The sequence below is a fragment of the Copidosoma floridanum genome, unplaced genomic scaffold, assembly GCF_036245765.1.
Source record: "Copidosoma floridanum isolate Cflo_tuat_1 unplaced genomic scaffold, Cflo_Japanese_pri ptg000025l, whole genome shotgun sequence".
Lineage (NCBI taxonomy): Eukaryota > Metazoa > Arthropoda > Insecta > Hymenoptera > Encyrtidae > Copidosoma > Copidosoma floridanum.
In genome coordinates, this window is record NW_028321902.1 from 7,525,737 (window position 1) to 7,549,855 (window position 24,119).

A 24,119-nucleotide genomic window follows, 5' to 3' on the forward strand; every position below is an offset into this window, starting at 1 on the left:
TTTATAAATGAAAATGAAGATAAAGCTAAGGTAACGATTGAAATCACAGATCTTCAAGATTTTTTGTATTATAAATTACCTGATTCCAAGGAAATTCCATGGACAGCATATTTTGAGGTATAAAAATTTATAGTATGAAGTAATCACGACTTTATTTCTTTGTAACGTTTAATTTAATTTTTGTTGAAAAGGTTTTCAGCAAGTGTATCTGGTACTTCTTGGTAATACTTATAGTTATTTCGTCAATATTATTTAGTTTAATTTTAGTATTATATAATGATAGAAGAGGATTTATCTATAAACTGTCGGATGGCTTTTTAAACGTATGGCGAGTGTTCGTCCACCAGGAATATACAGGTAAAATGATACGGGATTTCTGACAAAACTAAAACAAAAAAATTGACACAGCCTTATTGATACCATATCGTGCACGTTTTTTATGAAAATCATTAGGTACAATTAACTTTAGCAAAAATTGGGTCATTTCGAGCGGTCCTTATCGTGTTAATTTTTTCTCTGACGTTTTTTAAACAAAAGTATTATTTCATTTGAAAAAAAGGTTATAACGAGGACAAAGTTAGTTATAATTGAATTTACATGTATTTATTTATTCTAAAGCAATACGTTACGGTTATTTCGGTACACTGTCCCCTTATCAGACAAATAGCGCATAGCTACTACAACACATACACACAGTGGCTGTAAGCTATTCATCTGAGGAAGATATAGTGTACCAAAATAGCTGTAACGTATTCCTTCGAAATAAATAAATATGTGTAAAAATCAATCAAATTTTTGTTTTCATCATCACTTTTTCACTATGGATTTTCAACGAGGTAACACCAATTTGATGGATTATCAATAAATTCCTAACTGTTTAAAATAAACAATAAAAAATTTTAACAATACTTCTATAAAATTTAATATACTCATGCGGAAAAACTTACTAATGCGAGGTAGTTGACTTAATGTTTACTATCAACCCATTCAAGGGTGAGTGTACGCGGACCTTTTTTAATTTTTCTAGTAACTGATATTAATATTTACATTTTTATTCTTTTTACTTTTGTGATATTCTGCATCCAATGATGCTCTTTGTCTTTCCCAATTTTCCCCTATTGAAAAAAAAAAAAAAAAAAAAAAAAAAAAATTTGTGATACACCTTTGAAGCAGACCTTATTTTATTGACGATGTCGTGTATATAAGAAAAAAAGTTTGAACACAGGTTTAAGTGGTGGTAAATCCTTTTTTCGTTATTTATATGCTATTATCATATCTAAATATGTCATCTATGTAGATAAAGTTTAAATATGTACATCGTGAAAAAAGGTTGTCACCTTCACTGAATTCTGTGTTAAAATCTTGTGTCACATAGTACATGACATTGCGAATAAATCAATAAAATAAGGAAATAAAAATAAAGGAATAAAAAAGGATATTATTTGTGAATTTTTTCATATATTTCAACTTTTGTTTGATTGTTTATACTATATTATACGATGTTCCATATATTACCTTCTATTTTATTGCTTTTAATACTTTAATATACTTGAATAAGTTAGGGCAAAGGTATAAAACAGTCTGTAAAATACGATTTGAATTACTTATAATAAATTAGTTGTTTATGTGGCTGATACATCTTTTTCCGTCACTACTATAAGCATTATGTTAAATATAAAACAAAATGATTAAAATTAGAATAGATAAATAGTAATGGAGTTATGAAAAAACTTGCGTTCACGATTTTTTTCCACATAGTTCGTGCTGTTGTAAGCAAAATAAGCTCCATATCGAGAGAGACTTCAAAAAAAATTTTGTTTTAATGAAGGATAAATTTGGGATCTCTTTTTATTGATTCAATCATATGTAGGTTCAGTTACATAAAAACAAGGAATGGTGACAGAATCAGAGGGCACGACGATTTCGAAAAAGTGTAATCAAAAGTTAAATCAAAGTTTATGAAGGGAATTAAATGGTACAGTCGTACTTCACGTATAGCTTCTCTAAATGCTATTATTCTTTCCGAGGGAACAAAGTCGTACGTTGTGCTCGTGGACACACAATGTGCTTACTTATCACGTTGCACCCTAGGGCGAGAAAGTACTAAGTCCTGGGGGCTTATTCCAGCCAATAGTGAAAAAACAAATTTTTTTAAATTGAGAATACAAGGTTACAAAAATAAATAAACCTACAAGTTTTGTTAATTTCATTCTTCATCAAGAACCAATCAAATTATATTTACCTGAATAGTTTGGGCTCTTTATAATTAGTTTTTCTGATTTAATATGACAAATAATCATTCTTATTATACTTTCAGGCTACGTGTTATTTAAAAGTCAGTATGTTTATCAAACGCAAAAAAAAGTTTTCAAGTTAGAAATACTTATTTAAAAAACCCATCAATCTTGAAAAATAAAGTAATAATCTTCACTCCCTCCCCTCTCGCAAATTAAATTGTTAATTTTTTGAAAATTATAAAATTGAAGTACAAATTCCAGTACATTTTTTGTTCAAATATCCAAAAGACCTGGGGCTTACGAGGGACCGTAGGGAAACCCTGGTTAAATTCTGATTGTGTAGCAAAAGCTATTTTTTCTCTTTTAGACGTTTTTCTAACTTTCGGACTTTTACTACGCCTGAGTAGGAAAAATGAAAATCGCATCTGGCGTGCATCTGACCAGAGCCTAGTGCTTGCCGTGAAAACATGCACCACCAAATTTAAAATTACTATTTTCTTACCATACACGCAAACTCTTTGCGCCTTCGTAAAGGAAACGATATTCGTGTTTTGGACCCAAATATACAAAAACTTCAACTTTTGGAAGTTTTTTTTATTGTACAGCCATCGTACCAAAACGACTATTTTCTTTTTTTTTATTAATTTGGTTAAACTACGCTTATAACATGTGAGGCTCAAAATATTACTTTCCCCACTGAATACCTATTCGCTATGCGCCTATGTCAGATGGCAGCGTTGAGTGGGAGAAACTGTCCCTCGCAAAGATTTCCAGAATGCACGGAGCCTGAAGAGAAACGCTCTTATGAAAAAAAAAAATGTGTGCAACAAGAGTTACAAATAATTAAAAATTTTCGAATAAAACCATTGTGCAACCATCTTTTGAAGAGCTAGGAGAGGGCATTCTCGCACCTGCTAAGCGAAACGAAAATTATCTGCACGTTGTATTTACGGGATGGTTCTGTTTATGCATACATTTAAATTTTACATAATTTTTAGAGAGTCAAATGAAAAAAATAAAAAATTGCGAATAATTATTTAAGATTAAAAAATTTAAGACTTGTACTTGTGAAGTCATCATAAACTGTTGAATATAATCTAGCAATCCTAGCAAACTAAAGATCAAATATTATAAGATTGCTTGACTGCACTAACACTTTTCAAAATTTACAGATGTGCAATTCAGTTCCTTGTCATCGAAAATAGCAAAAATATCGCTGTATCTGACAGCATTCATAATTATATCGATGTATTCAGGCTGTTTCACAAGTTTTGTGACGGTTGTAATACCATACGTGCCATTTAAAAATGTTCAGGAATTTCTGGAGGATGGTACATATAAACTGATCGTTTTAAAAGGCTCTCCCGATTTAAAAATTTTTTCGGTAATCTTAGAAAGTTGAAACCTAATGTAAATAATTAACATTATATTGAAAAACTTATTTTATGACAATTTATTAGAGCTCCAAGAACGATACAAACGAAAAATTGAGCTTATTGTTGAAGGATGTGGAAAGTTTGCCTACAAACATAGACGAAATCTTGGATCAGGTAATTTTAAACACTCAATTTTTGTTTTTATTAATTTCTTATAATATTTAATGATGCATCATTTTTCACAATCGTGCTCAAAAATCGTTTTCGACACTTTTTTTTCAACATTTTATAATTTTTCTTAAAATAGTGGTAAAAGTAATTCTTAAAGAAAAGATTTTTTACAATCTATTATGGAAAATGATTTTTTTCACCAAGATCAATTTGAAAAAAATTATCAAAAATATCTGAAACATTTCACTCGAAAAATAGCATTATAAGGACATTATCAAATATTACAATGTGCTAGTTACAAGCTGATACATTTAACATCAGAGCGATTCCCAAAAGTTTTTGAAAGCTACAGAGAAATAATAAATTGAAAAAGATTATTTTTTTGTGCATGAGTGATTTAAAGTTTTTTTAATTTTAGATATGCAATGAGAAGGTTGCTTATTACTCAGCTGACGTAGTACCAAATTCATTAATTTTACAGTCACGTTGCAAAGTCCATGCTATTACACTAGGTAATTCTAGGAAAAAAGGTATTGCTGTGAGAAAAGAAGACCCAATTATTAGATTTTTAAATCATTAGTAAGTATTTGCGAGTAAAAAATTATTTTCGAAGAATTTTAACAACGTTTTTTTCAGTTTGCAGAAAAACAGAGAGAATGGAATAATTTCTCGAGAAAAAAAAGCTCTTCATTCCAGAAATCTCGTTGTAAAAGAAGTTTCATTCACATCATTTGGTATTACTGAGCTTGCCCCGCTATTTATATTTTTAGCAAGTGGATTTGTCCTTAGCTTAATCATATTTTTATTTGAAAAGTATCACAAGCTGTTAATATTGTATTTAGTGAGAAAACAATGTAAGAAAATCAAGAAAATTAGGAAACCAAAAAAAACCAACCGATTGTACAATGATGGGAAACCATTTTCAGTTTACTCTCAGTACAGGGACACGCAGCCACGTCCTTTGTGGCCTTATACCCCATAAGACGGTAGTACCGATACAGCAAATCACAAAAATGAATTTTGAGATCATGTTTTTAATACGAGAATTATCGCACAAAACAATTTAAAAACTATTAGTTAAACATAAGCAAACAAAAATTAATAAAAAAAGTTATCACACGTAGACAACCCTACTGCCTGGTATTACGTTATTCCACTAGAAATTACACTGTAAGTGATTTGTGTAATCTCACGAAAAAACTCATGTGTAAAGCCATGTGGTATTCCATGCAATCAATTGGTTGGTAAATTTCATGTATAATGCTTGATGGCGTTTCACATGGCATTACACATGGCATTACACATGGCATTACACATGGCATGCCACGTGTAATTACGTTAATGAAATAAAAAAAATATTACTACATACATTAATAAATACCAAATGTAAATTTTACTTATTTAAATACACGATAATACACCCCCAGTTTTATCAGTTAATGAACAAAGTAAGGTCTGTATTGAATGGCCATAAAGAAATCGTATGTATAATTATAATAGTAATGAAGCTTGTGTGTGGATTTCCGGCTATGAACAGGTTATGCAAACGATATTTTGGCTGAAAATAAACCCGCAAATCAAATTATATTCTTTAAAATCAGCTTTTCAGTTTGGGGACCAATTATACGTTAATAATTTTTGTGACAGAGTAATCTCACGCGAGTAGCCACGATGCCTATGAAGTAAGTTTTGCTAAAATTACTAAAAAATGTCTACGTTTCACATACTTTGAATCTTTAATGTTTTACTTGTTGAAATAGTGAAATAAGTATTTTATCATCATATAATTACGCACAAAGGGCTTGCATATAACTTGTCTGTATGATACATTTGAGATAAAGCATTGGAAATTTAAGGATTTAGGTATTACAATAAATTATTAACCTTAAACAAACACATTTTTTCAATTTATTTTCGTGAAATAATAAATGTTTGTGTCATTTTCATTCTAAGAATGTAATAATAAAAAAATAGTGGCCTTTTTATAGTACATTTTTTGATTCGATGCTGTTAGACATAATTTAGTAGTGGTAGATGTTGGGCATCTAGGCAATGTACTTTTTATCTTCAATCTCTACACGAACAAAACTTAAGCTGTCAGTCTCAAACATAACTAATTCAGCACCAATGGAGCCAATATTGATTGAGTTGAGCATGTTATCCTACTAGATGCGTTTATTATATAGCAAAGTATTAATTCTTTCTTTGTATCCATATCCACTACGAAATAAACTATTCTGATAATTGTCCCATCTGATAGTTGAGCATAGCTATTATCTGATCGTATGTATGGAACACATTGTGCGACTGAAAATTCTTATACATTTTAACTGTATATGGTACAGTTACAATTAATTGCATTGTCATATAATTTATACATCTCAAATGGGGAAATACTAGGAAGGGCACCTCGAAGAACTTACAGGTTTTTCAAGAAACGAGATAACCCTCCAGAACATTCAAGTCATGACTCTGATGAGGATAATGAGAACGTTTTTAATTTAAAACCGAAACCGAATACAAGAGTTGTAGATGGAAATCACGAAGTAGAAATTAAAAGCATTGAGAACTATGAGGTGAGGTGTTCATTTTTCTACACTTATTTTGTAAATAAAATTCTATGCCGTTTTATTGTTGATAGCACACTGCAAATTTTTCATAGGTGTACGTAGGAGCAAATAAATATGTGGACAAAGATTTTTACGATTTTTTATGTAAAAGAGAGCCCGAATGTTTCTTGCGAGAAATTTTTGTCATATACTGGAGTACTGAAGCAATAGCCAATCGCTGCATATCTAAAGAGAAGATAATAATTCGGTTGAAGAACAGAAGCCCAAGAAAAACTTTAACACCTAAGAAATATAAGGATCTCAAGAGTAAGTAAATACTTATTGCTTTTTTTTTTAATATTAACAATTATATTCACTGAACAAAAAAATTTGTACATTATAGAAATGTACAAAGTATACTTGAAAAACAGATTTATGAGTACGTAGGAGCAAATAAATATGTGGACAAAGATTTTTACGATTTTTTATGTAAAAGAGAGCCCGAATGTTTTTTGCGAGAAATTTTTGTCATATACTGGAGTACTGAAGCAATAGCCAATCGCTGCATATCTAAAGAGAAAATAATAATTCGGTTGAAGAACAGAAGCCCAAGAAAAACTTTAACACCTAAGAAATATAAGGATCTCAAGAGTAAGTAAATACTTATTGCTTTTTTTTTAATATTAACAATTATATTCACTGAACAAAAAAACTTGTACATTATAGAAATGTACAAAGTATACTTGAAAAACAGATTTATGTCTAATGAAACACAAGCAAAACATTTTGCGAAGATGAATCGGAGCATAGATCATAAGATTAAAGAAGTAAGAAATAAGTTATATAAAGAGGTATATGAATAGTGAGAAGTTATTCAAAAATGCCATAATTTATAAAAATAACTATTTAGATAGCATAGATTGCCCAAAACATGCCTTTGTTCTTATGTGTCTACCAGCATCAAATCAAAAAATGTACTGGCAAAAGGCCACTATTTTTTTATTATTATATTCTTAGAATGAAAATGCCACAAACATTTATTATTTTACGAAAATAAATTTAAAAAATGTGTTTGTTTAACGTTAATAATTTATTGTAATACCTAAATCCTTAAATTTCCAATGCTTTATCTCAAATGTATCATACAGACAAGTTATATGCAAGCCCTTTGTGCGTAATTATATGATGATAAAATACTTATTTCACTATTTCAACAAGTAAAACATTAAAGATTCAAAGTATGTGAAACGTAGACATTTTTTAGTAATTTTAGCAAAACTTACTTCATAGGCATCGTGGCTACTCGCGTGAGATTACTCTGTCACAAAAATTATTAACGTATAATTGGTCCCCAAACTGAAAAGCTGATTTTAAAGAATATAATTTGATTTGCGGGTTTATTTTCAGCCAAAATATCGTTTGCATAACCTGTTCATAGCCGGAAATCCACACACAAGCTTCATTACTATTATAATTTTACATACGATTTCTTTATGGCCATTCAATACAGACCTTACTTTGTTCATTAACTGATAAAACTGGGGGTGCATTATCGTGTATTTAAATAAGTAAAATTTACATTTGGTATTTATTAATGTATGTAGTAATATTTTTTTTATTTCATTAACGTAATTACACGTGGCATGCCATGTGTAATGCCATGTGTAATGCCATGTGTAATGCCATGTGAAACGCCATCAAGCATTATACATGAAATTTACCAACCAATTACCTGCATGGAATACCACATGGCTTTACACATGAGTTTTTTCGTGAGATTACGCAAATAACTTACTGTGTAATTTCTAGTGGAATAACGTCATACCAGGCAGTAGGGAATAGTAGTTTTCGGACCATGTTTGCAAGTGTAAAAAATCTTGTTTTTTAAGCGATTGTGAAAGAAATCGACCGTGTTTCTCAATTTACTATTAACAATTAAACCAGAATAAGCCCTCTGATTGGACCTATATTTAATCAAAAATGTTTCTGATTTAATTTCTAAATGTCTGGGAAAACATGACGTTGAGTTTCCTAAATTTTAATACTTTTTTTTATAAACAGCAGAGTTTTTTAAAAAATTAAAAAAAAAAAAAAAAAGAAACATTACGATAAAATTGTTAAAATTTATTTTGAAAATTCGGGACTGTACTCTTTAACTTTCAATAGGATGCCTTTCATTAGTGCATTAAATATAATTAAACTAATGAGACAGTTGCAAATAAAATATCAATGATATGATAACAAATGTAATCTGAGAACTAAAAATTTATACTGCTAGTGAACGGTAACAAAGTGTACTAAAATTTTGGTTGTTGGTCAAATCATCATATTACTTAGTAATATTAGTGTTTAAAGTAAAATTTTTTTTGTCTTGTACTAGAAATTACGAGGTTAAGCATTAAACCACATTTTTAATTTGTTTAGCTTACCTCCCTTTACTGTCCCTTGCTTCGTTCTTCCTCTCATTTGGCTTCTCTTCTCTATTCCCTAAATTATAAGGCCCAGGCCAGAAAAGGTGCACGGACGCATAGCTATTGCTATTGTACGTATCGATACTAAAACAAGGAAATTACAATGGTGTGCATCCAACCAAGGCAAGCACAAGAAGTTCCACGAGCCTAATGCTGATTCTGATGACATACGCCTCTAGATGCGAAAATAATCGTTATAGCGTTCAACCTTTTTACAGTACATTTGTGGTCAAATGTTTAAACAGAAAATTGTATTTAATATTCTGTGCTATAAAAATAAGCTTTTTTGTATTGACTATTGTAGTCTATAAGGTAAATATTACAATGATTGGCCATCGTAGTAGGCCAATTTCGAAAGTACTCCATAAATATTGAAAAAAAGTAAAACTTCAAGTCTTAATGTGTATAAATTGATAGTTATAACACTATTTTAAGCTATATCCAGAAAAAATAATTTTTTGCAAACACAGGGAAAAAGTTTTTCTTAATTATTTTAGTTGGTCAAATGTCTCATTTCTTGGCCACTGTAGAACAGGGACATTATACTCACAACGAAACTAAACCGTAGTATTTAATGTAATGTTAAAACCAAACGAGAGGTATTAACTTTCAATAATTGAAAAAAAATAATAATCATAAGTTTTTCTCACTTAATACATTACGATATGTGTTGTTAGCATTGTTTAATACTAGTTTAAAAGTTGTTTAATACTTTAGTATTAAACAACTTTTTAAAAGTGAATGATAAATTGAATGTTTTATTCAAGTTTTTGATATTTTCAGTGTATCAGTGTATATATTTAAAAGAATTGAAATAAATATCATGTGGGTTTATTTATTTGTTTTATATTTATTTGTCCTCTATACTTTTTCGATTTAAATTTGCTTATTTACCCTCGAACATGTTAAAGAAAGGCTATGTGTGCTCATTCTTCTTGAAAAAATACTAAAACAATATTTTCAATTTGAGGTCGATAAAAAAATAACTAAAAAAATGTACAGTTTTAACAAGTACATATGACAAAATTAAATTTTTTACTCCTTCAAAAGAATTGCGTAGACGCCGTACAAGATGTTTGCTCATTATAAAACACTAAATCAAAAAACTCTTAGTTGTACATTACATAGACATTACTATATTTTTCGTTACTTTATGTTGCAAGTAAAACTTCTTATTTCTTCTTTCATATTTTAACTATGCCATGACTTTTCTAAACTTAATTTTGAACATTACTTCATAATATAATATTTCAGATTTGGCCTAATTTGTTCGTGATGATACATTAACAAGGTATTTTTTGTAAGGTATTTTAAAATTATAGTTTAAAGTTTTTTAAAAATTAGAATTTCCAACTTCTACAGAAATTGAATCATCATATTATCAATAAGTTCAATTTAAATCAACGTTAACCATATACTTGTAATTATTAAGCGGCCACGGCAGCACAGAGGTGTAGGCTACGGTTTGGCTCGGGGGCTTCGTAACACATGCTCAGCAATTCAAGACTCGGCCTTTACTCACTCTGCTTACACCTTTGATATCTTTCGTGTGTGTATTCCAACTGTAATCCAACAGTTCAGATTGTTCGAAAGCCATGTTGGAATAAAGTCTCCTTTTATGTGCTACTGATTGATATCTCAATTAAATCAGGCGCGGTTGTTCTCGATATGCCAATGATGACAGTATGTATTAGAATATATACACATTAACACAAAATCGTAAAGCCTACTAGGCACAGTTTTTAGTAATGACTGTAAGATATTTTTTTTTTAATCTTATAAGTATTGTTCGACCAAGGTGGAAGTGTCGAACTAACGTGATTGCGGCCCGATACTGTTAAGAGCTATAAGGGCGTTTAGAGCCTGAAGTAGTACAACGTCGTGTCGAATTGTCCGTCGTATATCATCTTGGACCTGCTTTATCTCCAGTTATTAAAGAATATGCTTTGCGAATGGACTAGCAAAAAACAGTCACCAGGTCACAAATGCGGCAGATAAACGATGCGAGAGAATCGAGCACTCATTGCACTTATCGCCAATTAGAAATTAACCACTTGCGTATGCAAAATATGTTATCTATTATTCCTCGCCGTTTATTGTAAAGTGCTGTTAAAAATTCCAAGTCCATCAAAATCTAGCTTTCAAGTCCTATGTAAACGAGAATCGTGGATTCCTCTAAACAAAATTATTATATTTTTATAATTAAAAAAATCCTAAAGCTGCGGACACATGGAGTAGGAATCAGCGTGGCACGGTAAAATGATACCCGATTAGAGTAAAGCAACGCGTAGAGCTGAATCACATCTTTGTACCCTGTTCACATGCAGCACAGCACTGGTATTGACCCCCTGAGCTGTTTTGTTTCAATGGCTAGGACACTAACCAACTGAGCCAACGACGAGCTCTTCATTATCATTCATCGTGCTCACTTTAACTTGATGCTTCTGTTTCCCTGTAAGGCTTTAATCCCTCTGGGTGTTGACGATTTGACGTGACAATACATAAATAAGAGAAGAAACTATATACTTCGGTTTTTAGATTCTTATAGTTTTACAGATGTAATTTAGAGAAGTTTTATCGATGGAAAATTATGGCAATGTACGCTTCTGTTATTGTCAACTACACGCGATAAGAAGCAAAGAGAGATGAATGAAAAGAAACTAAAATATTCTCTGAATAAAATTCTAGTCTGAATATTTAAACTGTAATTAATAATATTTTTCGTGAGTACTCCAGTTGTTTTACTTGGTTATGAAATTTATAGCAAAAGTAAATAGAAACAGTCGAAAAAAATTAATATGTAGAGTTTTACGTATAGATCTTTATTGATTTTTTATTAGCAATAATATTTTGGCCATGTCAAGGAATTTAAAGCCAGTGAAAAAATGTTTAACAACAGAATCAAGGGCAAATTTAATAAGACATTTTTCTACGAACTTTACTACATTACAGGCAATTTTGCTGTAGACTCTCAAACTATAAGTATCTGTATTGAGTATTGGAAAAAAAATTTTACTTTGTATGGATATTGTTGAAACTGTATGATCTATAATTATTTTAGTTAATAATTAAAGAATACAGTTTTTTAAGGAATGAAATGACATAATTTTTGTGTTTCTTCTCTTTCTACATTTTCTTTTATTGCCTATATTCGTGAATCATTCGATATTTTTAATTTTGGTTACAGTCGAGAAATCACTTGTTTTTTACAGGAATCCGGATACACAGAACTTTGTCAGAGCAAAGTCTTGCCTCAATGCTATCCACAACATACTCACCTCGGATGTTATATTTTATAATAAGTTGTGGGAAAGCATTAACAGAGTCGTTGTCTTGTTTACTTTTTTTAATACCAGTTACTAAAATGGATTCATCAGTGACCTAAAATTCAACATATTTTTTTATTAACACTTGGAAATTTTCACTCCCAAGCATCAGGAGACGTAGAATTGTTTACGCACCACGTTCAGAGATTAGAAAAGGCCCTAGATTTCATATTTACTATTTATTTATATGAAGCCTTAAGCATTTTTAATCTCACTCACAAAGTGCGTAATGTACTATGACTGTATGTTGATAAAATTTGAAATATTACGGATCCAGTATAATACAATCTTAACAGAATATTTAGTACAAATTCTAAATGTTGTGATGTGTAACGTTTCATCAGTTGGTCAATTAGAAGGAATCAAAAAATTGGCAGTCGAAGGGTAGGCTTGTGATCACCTTGCCTAGAGTATTGGAGTGTAGCTAAAAACGCCATTTGTGGGACTGCATAGATGAGAGAAGCAGTGGAAAGAAAAACACAGATTCACACGCACATATGTACAACTTTTTTTTGCATATTACTACCCAACGGTCTTCTACTTAAGATAGGCACTCAACACTTTAAAAAGGGACGAGGGAAGGGATGATGGCTGGCCTTCGGGTACAGGGAGGGGAATAGAGGGAAAATAGGCAATTGTGTTCGAAAAAGCCACTTTGGAAAATATTATTATACCGTAAAATCGTGCGAGGCATTGCAGATTCAGTTTTTTGGTGATCTCAGATGGGGAGATTGGTTAGTGATACTTGTGCACCTTTTTTATTTTGCAGATTCAGTTGTTTTGGTGATCTTAGATGGGGAGATTGGTTAGTGATACTTGTCCAGTGGAGGCTGTCCCGTTGGCTCAAGTTTTTTTTTCCTTCATAGCTGTTATAGGTTTGCCCAGCGCAGACCTCGGAGAGGATCAGTGATTTCTGGTTAAATGCTTAGAGTTGAGATGGTAATATAGGGTCGTCGGTCACCGGGTTTTCCAGCCTTGCGAAGAACAACTCCGCAGGTGACGTCCGCCAGTGAATAGCTGACTTGGTTTAATAGTGCCCGTCTTTAGTTAATACAGTCTTTTAGTCGACGAATCGCTTCCGGAAATGGTAATAAAAATGTATTCGTTGGCAAGGTAGTTTACACTTAGGTGGATCCTAAAAAGAACGGATGAAATTGATGGTTAAGTAGGGAACGCCAATACTTATAATGGCCCTAAAAAGCGCCAGTGGTGAAACTTCCAGGCCATTCTTTATTATTATTTCTGATGATGAAGAGCTGGCTACGGGTTGCTTGATTCTTACCCTGAGAGTCTCGATTTACGGAGACTGTGATGAAAGGAGGTACGCCGCTGACCAAATAATATCTCGTCTCGGGTCGTTCTCTGAATAACCAACCGCTCATAGTTAGACGGGAACATGTGGGTAGGCGCGTTGGGGACGCGAAGACTAAGAAGGTAGCGGTTTTGGCTGCCCGTGCCCCTCAGAGCTGTTTTCCCTGGCTTACGCATTTGTAGCCAAAAATTCTCTCACTGTACCAGGCGGGATGGTGGGACTGCCACACAACTCTGAAGAGTTGGTGCAGATTGTGCTCTGGCTAGATATGTCTCCTGCTATTGTGGCAGAGACGGCATCGGTTGGAGTAACTCTTTTTTTTTGATCGCACTCGTCGAGATTCATGGTGAATAGACACCTAGGTCCCTTCCTCTTTGGATAAGAGTGTCGTCCGTAACCGGGATACCCAGCTGCAAGACTGTCATCAGCATTCTCTATACAGCTCGTTGAACTTTCGAAGCTCAACTACATCTCTTTCGAGACGCTTCGGCCTATTATAACCACACTTATTTAATTCTGTTGCAGGTAGCCTCGATTTTATGTCGATGCCACCTAGCGGATTTTACTGAACTAAAGTGAGAAGCTGGCGTATTTTTGCAAAACTTTGAGCTCATTTATTGCTATTGTTAGTAAATTTTTTACGATAAAAACTATACTCAAACCATCTAGGAAGTATCATGAATCAGTGTGCAAAATTTCAACAAAAACGGTTCAGTATAGTTTTCGCGGTTAGCGATTACAACGGTTTTAGCGTTCTTGCTTTATATATTAGTAAGATAGGTATTTTTTAAATCACTTTTTATCCTTTTCATGTTTCTGGCGACAATCAGGGGGTAGCTTCTCTCAAGTGACGAAAAAACAGTGAAAGGATAGATAATAATAGTTTCTGTACTAAGGGCTTAAAAGACAGATTCATCTTGTTCAAAGCGTGCGGTCTTCGTATGCTTGTGCCCAAGCTCTTTATGCCATTATTCTTTCCGAAGGAGCAAAGTCTTACGTAGTGCCCGTGGACACATATTGTGCCCACTCATTCCATTGCACCCTAGGGCAAAAGAGTACTGGGTCCCGAGGGCTCATTCCAGCCTATTTTGAGAAAAAAAAGAAATTCTTGTAGCGTGGGTGTAAAGTTAAAAAATCTTATTTAAAAGGTGGGACCTTTGTATGCTGGTGCATGCAATTTAGATTACAAGGTTACACAAATAAATAAACCTATAAGTTTTGTCAATTTTCTTCTTTATCAAGAATCAATCAAATTATACTTACCAGAATAGTTTGGGCTCTTTATATTTAGTTCTTCTGATTAAATATCACAAATAATCATAGTTTTTTATACTTTCAGGCGACATTGTATTTGAGAGTCAGTATGTTTATCAAACGAAAAAAAAAGTTTTTATGTTAAAAATACTTATTACAAAAACACATTATTCTCGAAAAATATAGTAATAATCTTCACCCCCTTCCCTCTCAAAAAGTAAATTGTTAATTTTTTAAAAACTATAAAATTAAAATACAAATTTTAGTATATTTTATGTTCAAATATTCAAAGGGCCAGGGGCTTGCGAGGGACCGTAGGGATATCCCGGTTTGATCTCGATTGTGTAGCGAAAGCTATTTTTTCTCTTTTAGATGTTTTTTCTAACCCTAGGACTTTTACTACGCCTGAGTGAAAAATGAAGATCGCATTTGGTGTGCATCTGACCAGAGCCTGGTGCTTGCCATGAAGACATACACCACCAAATTTAAAATTACTATTTTCACAACATACGTGCAAACTCTCTGTGCCCTCATTAAAAAAAAAAAAATAACGTTTGCTTCTTGGGCACAAACATACATAAACCTTGACTTTTTGCTCAAATTTTTTTACTGTATACCGATGGTACAAGAACTACTATTTAGCCTTTTTTATTTGATTGATTTAACTACACTAATAAATTGTAAGCCAAAAAACACTAACCTCCCCACCGAAGACCTACAGCTTGGAGTGGAACGCTTTTGAAAAAAAGGGGCGATAAGAGAGTTAGAAAAAACTAAAAATTATCGTATAAAATCATTGTGCAACCATTTTTTAAAGAGCTAGGAGAGGTCATTCTCACACCAACTAAGTGAAATAACTTATCTGTACGTTGTATGTACAGGATACTTCTGTTTATACATGCATTTAGATTTAACATCATTTCTGGGAACTTGAACTTCAAAAACTGGAAATTATAAATAATTACTTAACGTTGCAAAATTTCAGACTACGTACTTGTTAAGCCATTACAAACTGTTAAATATAGTCCAGGAGTCCTAGAAATTGAAGATCAAATATTATAAGATTGCTTGACTATACTAACATTCTTTTAAAATTTACAGATGTGCAATTTAGTTCCTTGTCATCGAAAATGGCAAAAATATCGCTGTATTTGACAGCATCCATAATTATTTCCATGTACTCAGGCTGTTTCACAAGTTTCGTGACGGTTGAAATACCACACGTACCATTTAGAAATGTTCAGGAATTTCTGGAGGATGGCACATACAAATTGATCGTTTTGAAAGGCTCTCAAAATTTAAAAATTTTTTCAGTAATCAAACTTGAATTTAATTTAAATTCTGAACATTATATTAAGAAACTTATTTTATGACATCATTAGAGCTCCAAGGACGATGTCAATGAAAAATTGAGCTTATTGTTAAAGGATATGGATAGTATGCCTTCAAACATGGATAAAGTCATGGATCAGGTAATTTGAAATATTGAATTTGAGTGTTAATTAATTTTTTTTAGTATTTGGCGATGCATTATCTTTCGAAAAAGTATTCAAAAATTGTTTATAATACTCTTTTTTTAACATTTTGTAATTTTTATTAAAATAGCGGTAAAAGTATTTCTCTAAGAATAGACTTCTTACATTCTATTACAAAGAATGATTTTTGTCCCCAAGATCTATTTGAAAAAAATTATTATAAATATCCAAAGAATTTTACTTAAAAAATAGTAATACAAAGACATTGTTAAATATTGCAACGTACTAATTACAAGCTGGTACACTAGTTACAGGCTAATACACATCAGAGCGATTCCCGAAAGTTTTTGAAAGCTACAAAGATATAATAAATTAAAACAGATTATTTTTCAGTGTATTAATCATTTAAAGTTTTTTTAAAATTTTAGATATGCAACGAGAAGGTGGCTTATTATTCTGCTGATATAATATCAAGCTCTGTTACTTTAAATTCACGTTGCAAAGTCTATGCTATTCCACTAGGTAATTCTAGAAAAAGAGGCCTTGCTTTAAAAAAAGAAGATCCAATCCATAAATTTTTGAGTCATTAGTAAGTATTTGTGAGTAAAAAATTATTTTTCAAGAATTTTAACAATTTTTTTTTCAGCCTGCAAAAGAACAGGGAGAATGGAATAATGTCTCGAAAGATAAAGGCTCTTCGTCGCAGAATAAATCTTGTTTAAAAAGAAGTTTCATTTACATCATTTTGCATTACTAAGCTCGCTCCACTGTTTGTATTTTTACTAAGTGGATTTGTCCTTAGCTTAATCATATTTTTATTTGAAAAGTATCACAAGCTGTTAATATTGTATTTAGTGAGAAAACCATGTAAGAAAATCAAGAAAATAAGGAAACCAAAAAAAACCAACCGTTTGTACAATGATGGAAAGCCATTTTTAGTTTACTCTCAGTACAGGGAAACGCAGCCACGTCCTTTGTGGCCTTATACCCCATAAGACGGTTAAATCGATACAGCAAACTACAAAAATTAATTTTCAGATTAAATGATTTTAATAAGAGAATTCTCGCACAAACTTTTTTAAGCGTTTGTGAAAGAAATTAACAGTGTTTCCTAATTCACTGTTCGCAATTGATCCATAATGAGCCGTTTGTGTAAACCTATGTTTAGTCAAAAAAGGGAGAAAATAAAGTTGGACCTCCTAAAATTCTACTCCTTTTTTTGTAAAAATGAAAAAGTTTTTATAAATAATTTCGAAAAGAAATGAAACATTACGATAACATTCTTAAAATTTATTCTAAAAAAATACGGAACTGTAACCATAAACTTTTAATGAGATGCCTTTTATTAATACATAAAATATAATTAAACTTATCAGACAATTGCGAGTAAAAATCAATGACTTGATAACAGATGTAATCTGAGAACTAAAAATTTATACTGCTGATGAACGCTAACAAAGTGTATTAAAATTTTGTTTGTTGGTCAGATCATTATAATACTTACTGATATAAGTGCTTAAAACAAAATTTTTTCTACAAAGCTTACTACATAACAGGTATTTTTACAGTAGACTCTCAAGTTATAAGTATCTGAAATGAGTGTTGGACAACAAAATTGATCTTAACATTATTGGACAGTAAATGGACGACTGTAAAAAGTGGATCAATTATTTTATATTATAAAAAGATTGAATTGTGTTTTTAACTTTAAGTTGATGTGATTAAAACTATAAGATAAATAAAATCGTTTTAGCTAATTATTTGTAAATAATATAGATTATATAATAAAACGTCATTATTTATTTTTTTTCTTGCTACATTTTCTTTTATTGCCTGTAACAATGAATCATTCGATATTTTTAATTTTTGTTACAATCTGGTACATCGACAACTGACTCAATTTTTACAGGAATCCGGATACATAGAACTTCGTCAGAGCAAAGTCTTGCCTCAATGCTATCCACATCGCACTCATCTGGGATGTTATATTTTATAATGAGTTGTGGGAAAGCATTTACAGAGTCGTCGTCTTGTTTATTTTTTCTAATGCCCGATACTGAAATGGATTCATCAGTGACCTAAAATTCAACATACTTTTTTTATTAACACTTAGAAGTTTTTACTTCCGAGCATAGGGAAACGTAAAATCGTATACGCACTACGTTTGGAGATTAAAAAGTGCCCTAGATTTTATATTTACTATTTATTTATATGAAGCCTGAAGCATTTTTAATTCACTCGCAAACTGCGTAATGTACTATGACTGTATGTTCTTAAAATTGTAAATATTACGGCTCCAGTCTTTTACAATCTTAGCAGAATATTTATTGCAAATTCCCAATGTTGTGATGTGTAACGTTTCATCAGTTGGTCAATTAGAAGGAATCAAAAAATTGGCAGTCAAAGGGTAGGCTTGTGATCACCTTGCCTAGAGTATCGGAGTGTAGCTAAAGACGCCATTTGCGGGACCGCATAGATGAAAAAAGCAGTGGAAAGAAAAACGCAGATTCACACGCACATATGTATTTTTTGCATATTACTACACAATGGTCCTCTACTTAAGATAGGCACTCAACACTTTAAAAAGGGACGAGGGAAGGGATGATGGGTGGCCTTCGGTTACTGGGAGGAGGATAAGGGGAAGATAGGCAATTGTGTTCGAGAAAGCCACCTTAGTAAATATTACTATACCTTAAAATCGTGCGAGGCAAGCTGCTCATAAGCCTGATCGTTGGCGGCCAATTTTTTATACTCTCTTATTTACGGAAATACTTACTCAATTAAGAGAAATATTGCCATATCGAAAAGTTTTCGATCATCATTGCAGGATTTTATATAATTGAAAATTTAAAAAAAAAAAAAAACGAGAAAAAGATACAAACAAAGAACTTCATACTTACGACAACGTTAACTGAATCCATGATAAATTCCGTGCAATCAATTTTTTTCACGGCCTACAAATATACCACTTTATTAAGTATTCAAGGAATAAAAAAAATAAAAGTTATACGCCCCAAGGGACAATAGTACGGTATAGTTCCATCGGGTCGTTCGAACACCCCAAATTTGATACCGCACTTTTATTCCGTGTAGCGTACTAAATTTTTTACCTCCCTTCAACAAAATTTTTAAGATAGAGAGCGTAGCAACCTTTCAAGTAAAATTTGCATCATATGCCTTTTATGAAAGTATTTTGGCTAAATCTGCGTATAAATTTTATCCCGAGCCGTGGGCACAGGTAATGAATATGCAATAGTAACAAAACACTTTCGTATGAGCATAGAACGCAAGTTTCACCGGAAAAGAATGTTGCGCTTTCGTTCCTGAAAACAGAGACGAAATGTCGTCTTTTGGAGGAGGGTACAATAAATTTATTATTAATTGATTTCTCGCTTGGGGGTTGGTGAAACATTTCGAATCAAAATGTATATTAATAAGTAAAAACTTAAAAGTTGGCTTTGTTTCACAATGTTTTATTATTCGCAGACAGCTGTTTCGGCAGTTACGCCATTGTCAGATGCTCGACATACACATCGTGTGTGTCGAGCATCTGACAATGGCGTAACTGCCGAAACTGCTGTCTGTAAAACATTGTGAAACAAAGCCAACTTTTAAGTTTTTACTTATTAATATACATTTTGATTAATAAATTTATATTTGAGTATCTAGCTCATGGCCTTACTTTAGCATTGTACTTTGATGACAAATCCACGCTGAGTTCAACATCCAGTTTTCTTGATATGTTGCTAGGAGACGTGATCTGATGACCCATGCTCTTCAAATAGGAATTGCGTATAGTTATCATATCCAGATGACATGAATACATAGTATTTTCTGATGCCGGTCTAGTTGCACCAGTAATCGGATCTTCCCAATCACTCATTTTTATAAAACTACTAGAATATAACAGCGCAAATGCTTGTTTGAAAAAGTCTGAAGAGTCACTGACGAAAACCAAAGTAGATTCTAGTGTTACTAAGTGTCGCGTGCGTGACATCACTGCCGTATTTAGCAAGATACGTGCATCGGTATAGAGCCCACAAACAAAGAAGAACTAGTCAACACTATTCCATGTATATATGATATTTTTTGGGATAAGTTAATCAAACAATAAGTTTGATTTGTCTTTAGATTTAAAAACTTTATTAATGTGTAGAAGAGAGCACGCTTTTTTTCGTATATCATCGCCATAAATGATTTCTGAAATTAATAACGACGCAAAAAATTGCCGTTATCGAAAAGGAATTATAATTGTGCTGATTTGATCAAAACTTACATCAATTTTAGTGATATGATCGATTGAACCTGTAGGACAATTGTAGTACCTTTAAATGTTGCAGACTTACTATTTTTACGAATTTTTTTTATCATTGATTAATGTTTTTTACCCAACAATTTTTTTTTTAATAATAACTTTCAGAAATTGTTAATGAACCTCAGGATCTATTATTGCTATATTATATTTTCCTACAATTTTCCTTTTTTTATGTCTGAAGATTATTTTAACAACAATTTTTTCCTAAATTTTGCATTAATTTCATAAGTGTTAAGGAAGTCTGACATTTTTTAATCTTGTTTTTCATTTAATTTTTTTGTAACAGTAATTTTTGCTTGTTTTTAAGATGTACAGAAAGACTTACTATTTTAAGACATTAACTTGAAAGTTACAGGATTATATAATGATAAGGTTTTATATTATAAAGAAAAATAAAGATCTGGAAAATATTATTCTTATACAGTTTTTATAATGTATAATAATTGTGACAACACTAGAATAATAGATAGAAAGGAAATTAAAATCCAAAAAATTAAGTCATATTCTATTACTAGAAGGTTGAATAAATATATATACCAGGGAGGTGAAGCCGTACGTATGAATATATTGTTGAATTGCTTTTACTTATTTATTTTTTATTATATTTTTTTCAATATATTTTTTTCACAATAAATAATTGGTGAACCTCTCGGTCACTCTCTTCCTTCCTCTTATTTTCGTTTTTGCTCGGTAAACCTGCACCTACGTTAGTTTTTCCTACAGTATCTTCTAGAATGCGGTTCCCAACTCCAGTTTATTTCTGCCCTTGGATTCATTTTTATAGTTTCCGTGATCATAGCTTCGTTTGCCGCACTCGCTTCGACTAGATGGAATTCCTAATCTTGTGCGTTGCTGCTGATGAGTCACAATACGTTACAATAATCTCTTTTAAACTGACCAATTGCTCGACGGCGTTAGAAAACTCAGAGATCTTCCTATCAAGCGTGTATAATCGACGTTTATAGGTCCTGTGTTTTATTTCCTTTGCTGTACTCCCGTTTACGAATAGCGTGCTCGATGTTTTAACCTCTATTTGCATGTTTTTTTTTTTTTTTGTGCACGTACGCCAGTCTCTCGTCAGTTAAGACTAGTGATATTATTTTGACTTCTACTGCAGATTAATCTACTCTTGATATTATTTGTTGAGTACCCTTTAATAATATTTCTCTGTGGTCGGCATCTTTATTTTGTGATATTCTCAAGTTTAAAAGACGTTTTTCTAGGTCTTAAATCTCAAAGTACATCTGCTTGTCACTACTCTTTTTCCCCAAATTTAATGTTCAATTTTATAAATTAGCTATTTTACTTTATTGATTCTCGAATGTACTTAGAGTTATTTAATCAGCTTATAATCTGGCAGAGGAATCACTAATGGTTACTCCAATTGCGTGTATTTCCGGTATCAGAACTGAAAAACTACTGAATAAACTTAATTTTTCTTTACGAATCCATCATAGTAAATATTGTAAATTATTGTATTGTTACTTAATGCCCCTTGAGAATCTGAATTGATTTATGATAAATATTCAAGAATATTATCCCAAGATTCAAAAGTCCATGTGCATGGCTTTCCAGTCAATTCTATTGGCACTGTTCTCGGTAATAAATAAACGGACACACTATAAAAAAAAGTAAATTGACTGGCTGATATTTCACGAATTTATTGTATTTGACGTTGTTTTGGCCGATTCTGCCGTAGTAGAGACGTCTTCTCTGCTCGTCACGGTCCATTATTCTTTTTCTTTAAATCAATGCGTCCTTCAAATACAATGAGGCCTCTGTTCGTTAGAAAAAAACGATGTAATTTTATGAAATATACATCCTTATAAGTAAAAAGGAGATAGAGATTTAAAAAGAAAATAAATAATATCACATTTGCCATAAAATACGACTATTTTGTCGGTTTTCATAAGTTTCAATTCATAAACTTTTTTAAGAAGTACTATTAAGTTTATATGAAATATAATATTAATATTAATAATAAAAATCTGAGTAAGCAAAAAAATTTCAATGGGTTTTTTATGTTACGTTAACTTAATATCTTTAACTTGCAAAGAAATGTTATTGTTACTGGTATTATTATTATTATTATTGTTGTTCTTTTAATGATCATTGCCTGCTCTATGTTGATATGTATTAAATCATACCTTAATTTCAAAATCATAACAAAAAGAAAGAATAAAAAAGACTTTTACTTAAAGTCCATCCTCGTGACCCAAAATGCTGAGCCTATCTTCCGTTTAAGATGGTCCGAGTAGTACCCCCACGCCACCCCCAACGCAACAGTGGGCCTCAGCTTCGTCCTCTGTGAGCAGCACACAGTTTCAAGAACTCCAGGGCTGGTCGAGCTCGTAACGCGGGAAACGCAAATCTCCCAGCTGCGAGCTTTCGCTCAGCACCGAGTGCCCGTGCCAGATGGTAAGCATCAAGTGTCGCAGATCTGGCACCGAAACTGCATCGGCCAAGCCTTCGGGCTTATCTGTACGAATTGTGCGTAGAAGCCTCGCGAAAGGGCCCATGTCCAGAGGCATACTCGAGTTGTCCCGCAGTCGCACGCAGCCTGAATATTTAATTCACTTTTTATTAGATTTTTTTTTTCTTCTGCCCCCTTAAAAAAAAATTAATAAACGATAATAAAACAAAATAAAATCTCAAAATAGATTATCGAGCACTCATAGAGCCGGTAGAAAATAACGGTCTAAAAAATAACAAATATGATATTAATATTTTTAGGTATGATGAGTATTTAGCGTGAATTAACCTTTTAATGCATTGATTAAGAATAAATAATTTATTAAAATAAAACTACAAAGTGATTTTTACGTCCAGTGTATAAAGTAACATTTCTTATTTTGAGGATTTATTGTACAACTAAATTTTTTCTTTGCCATGTAGAGACTAACAACCGCACACTGAACAGCTCCCACACTATCCGCGGCAAATTATTACTCAATTTTTGAAATTTTTAACAAAAAACTGGGTAAAATACAATTATTCTCCAAAACACATCTCAATTATTTTTTAAGTCTATCCTTGTGGTCCAATTATCAGATTGTATAAGATTCTTTGCTATACAAGATTGAAAGTTTGTTTTGTTTGTACACTACAGCCACACAAATAATGCCAATTCAACTTGTTGAATGTACAGGACAGGTATTTAAGGGTGGAGGAGATAACTTTTATTTCTTGCTTTTAATCATATAATAGTTCACAGAAAAAATATGAATATATAAGACTCATTTAGACTTCTTTATGAACATAAAGGTATTAAAATTTAAATACGTCCAATAGGTACACAAGCGAACGTCGATACACTTTAATCATTGTATCTATAGGCGCATATGTATAGATGGTGGTACTTTTCATACAAGCACTCTCTATAACCATCCATACATGCTCTTTTGTAATATATAAGGTATATAAAATACTGATAATACAAATTCACATAACTTCTTTTTCAAGAAATTTTTCTTTGGAGAAATAATTAAGAACGAGAAAGTGTATCGACGTTCGCTTGTATACCTATTGGACATATTTGAATTCTAATTTACCGACAAGCATTAGAGTCGCATTCCTATAATATCGAGCTTAGGTGAAAGACAGCTTAAGAATTGAGAACGAGAACTTATCTAA

At 31.9% G+C, this 24,119-nt stretch overlaps 1 protein-coding gene across 1 annotated transcript in view; it reads right to left on the minus strand.

Moving 5' to 3' along the window:
- LOC106642829 (IQ motif and ubiquitin-like domain-containing protein) overlaps positions 1 to 20,054 on the minus strand; it is a 32,650-nt gene extending 12,596 nt beyond the window's left edge. The window contains exons 1-3 of the mRNA XM_089595508.1: positions 19,854 to 20,054; positions 19,072 to 19,125; positions 18,045 to 18,249 (exon numbers count right to left, since the gene is read on the minus strand). Of these exons, the coding sequence (XP_089451634.1) occupies positions 18,045 to 18,249; positions 19,072 to 19,125; positions 19,854 to 20,054 (460 nt within the window). The remainder of the gene's footprint in view (positions 1 to 18,044; positions 18,250 to 19,071; positions 19,126 to 19,853) is intronic.
- Between the last annotated feature and the right edge of the window lie 4,065 nt (positions 20,055 to 24,119).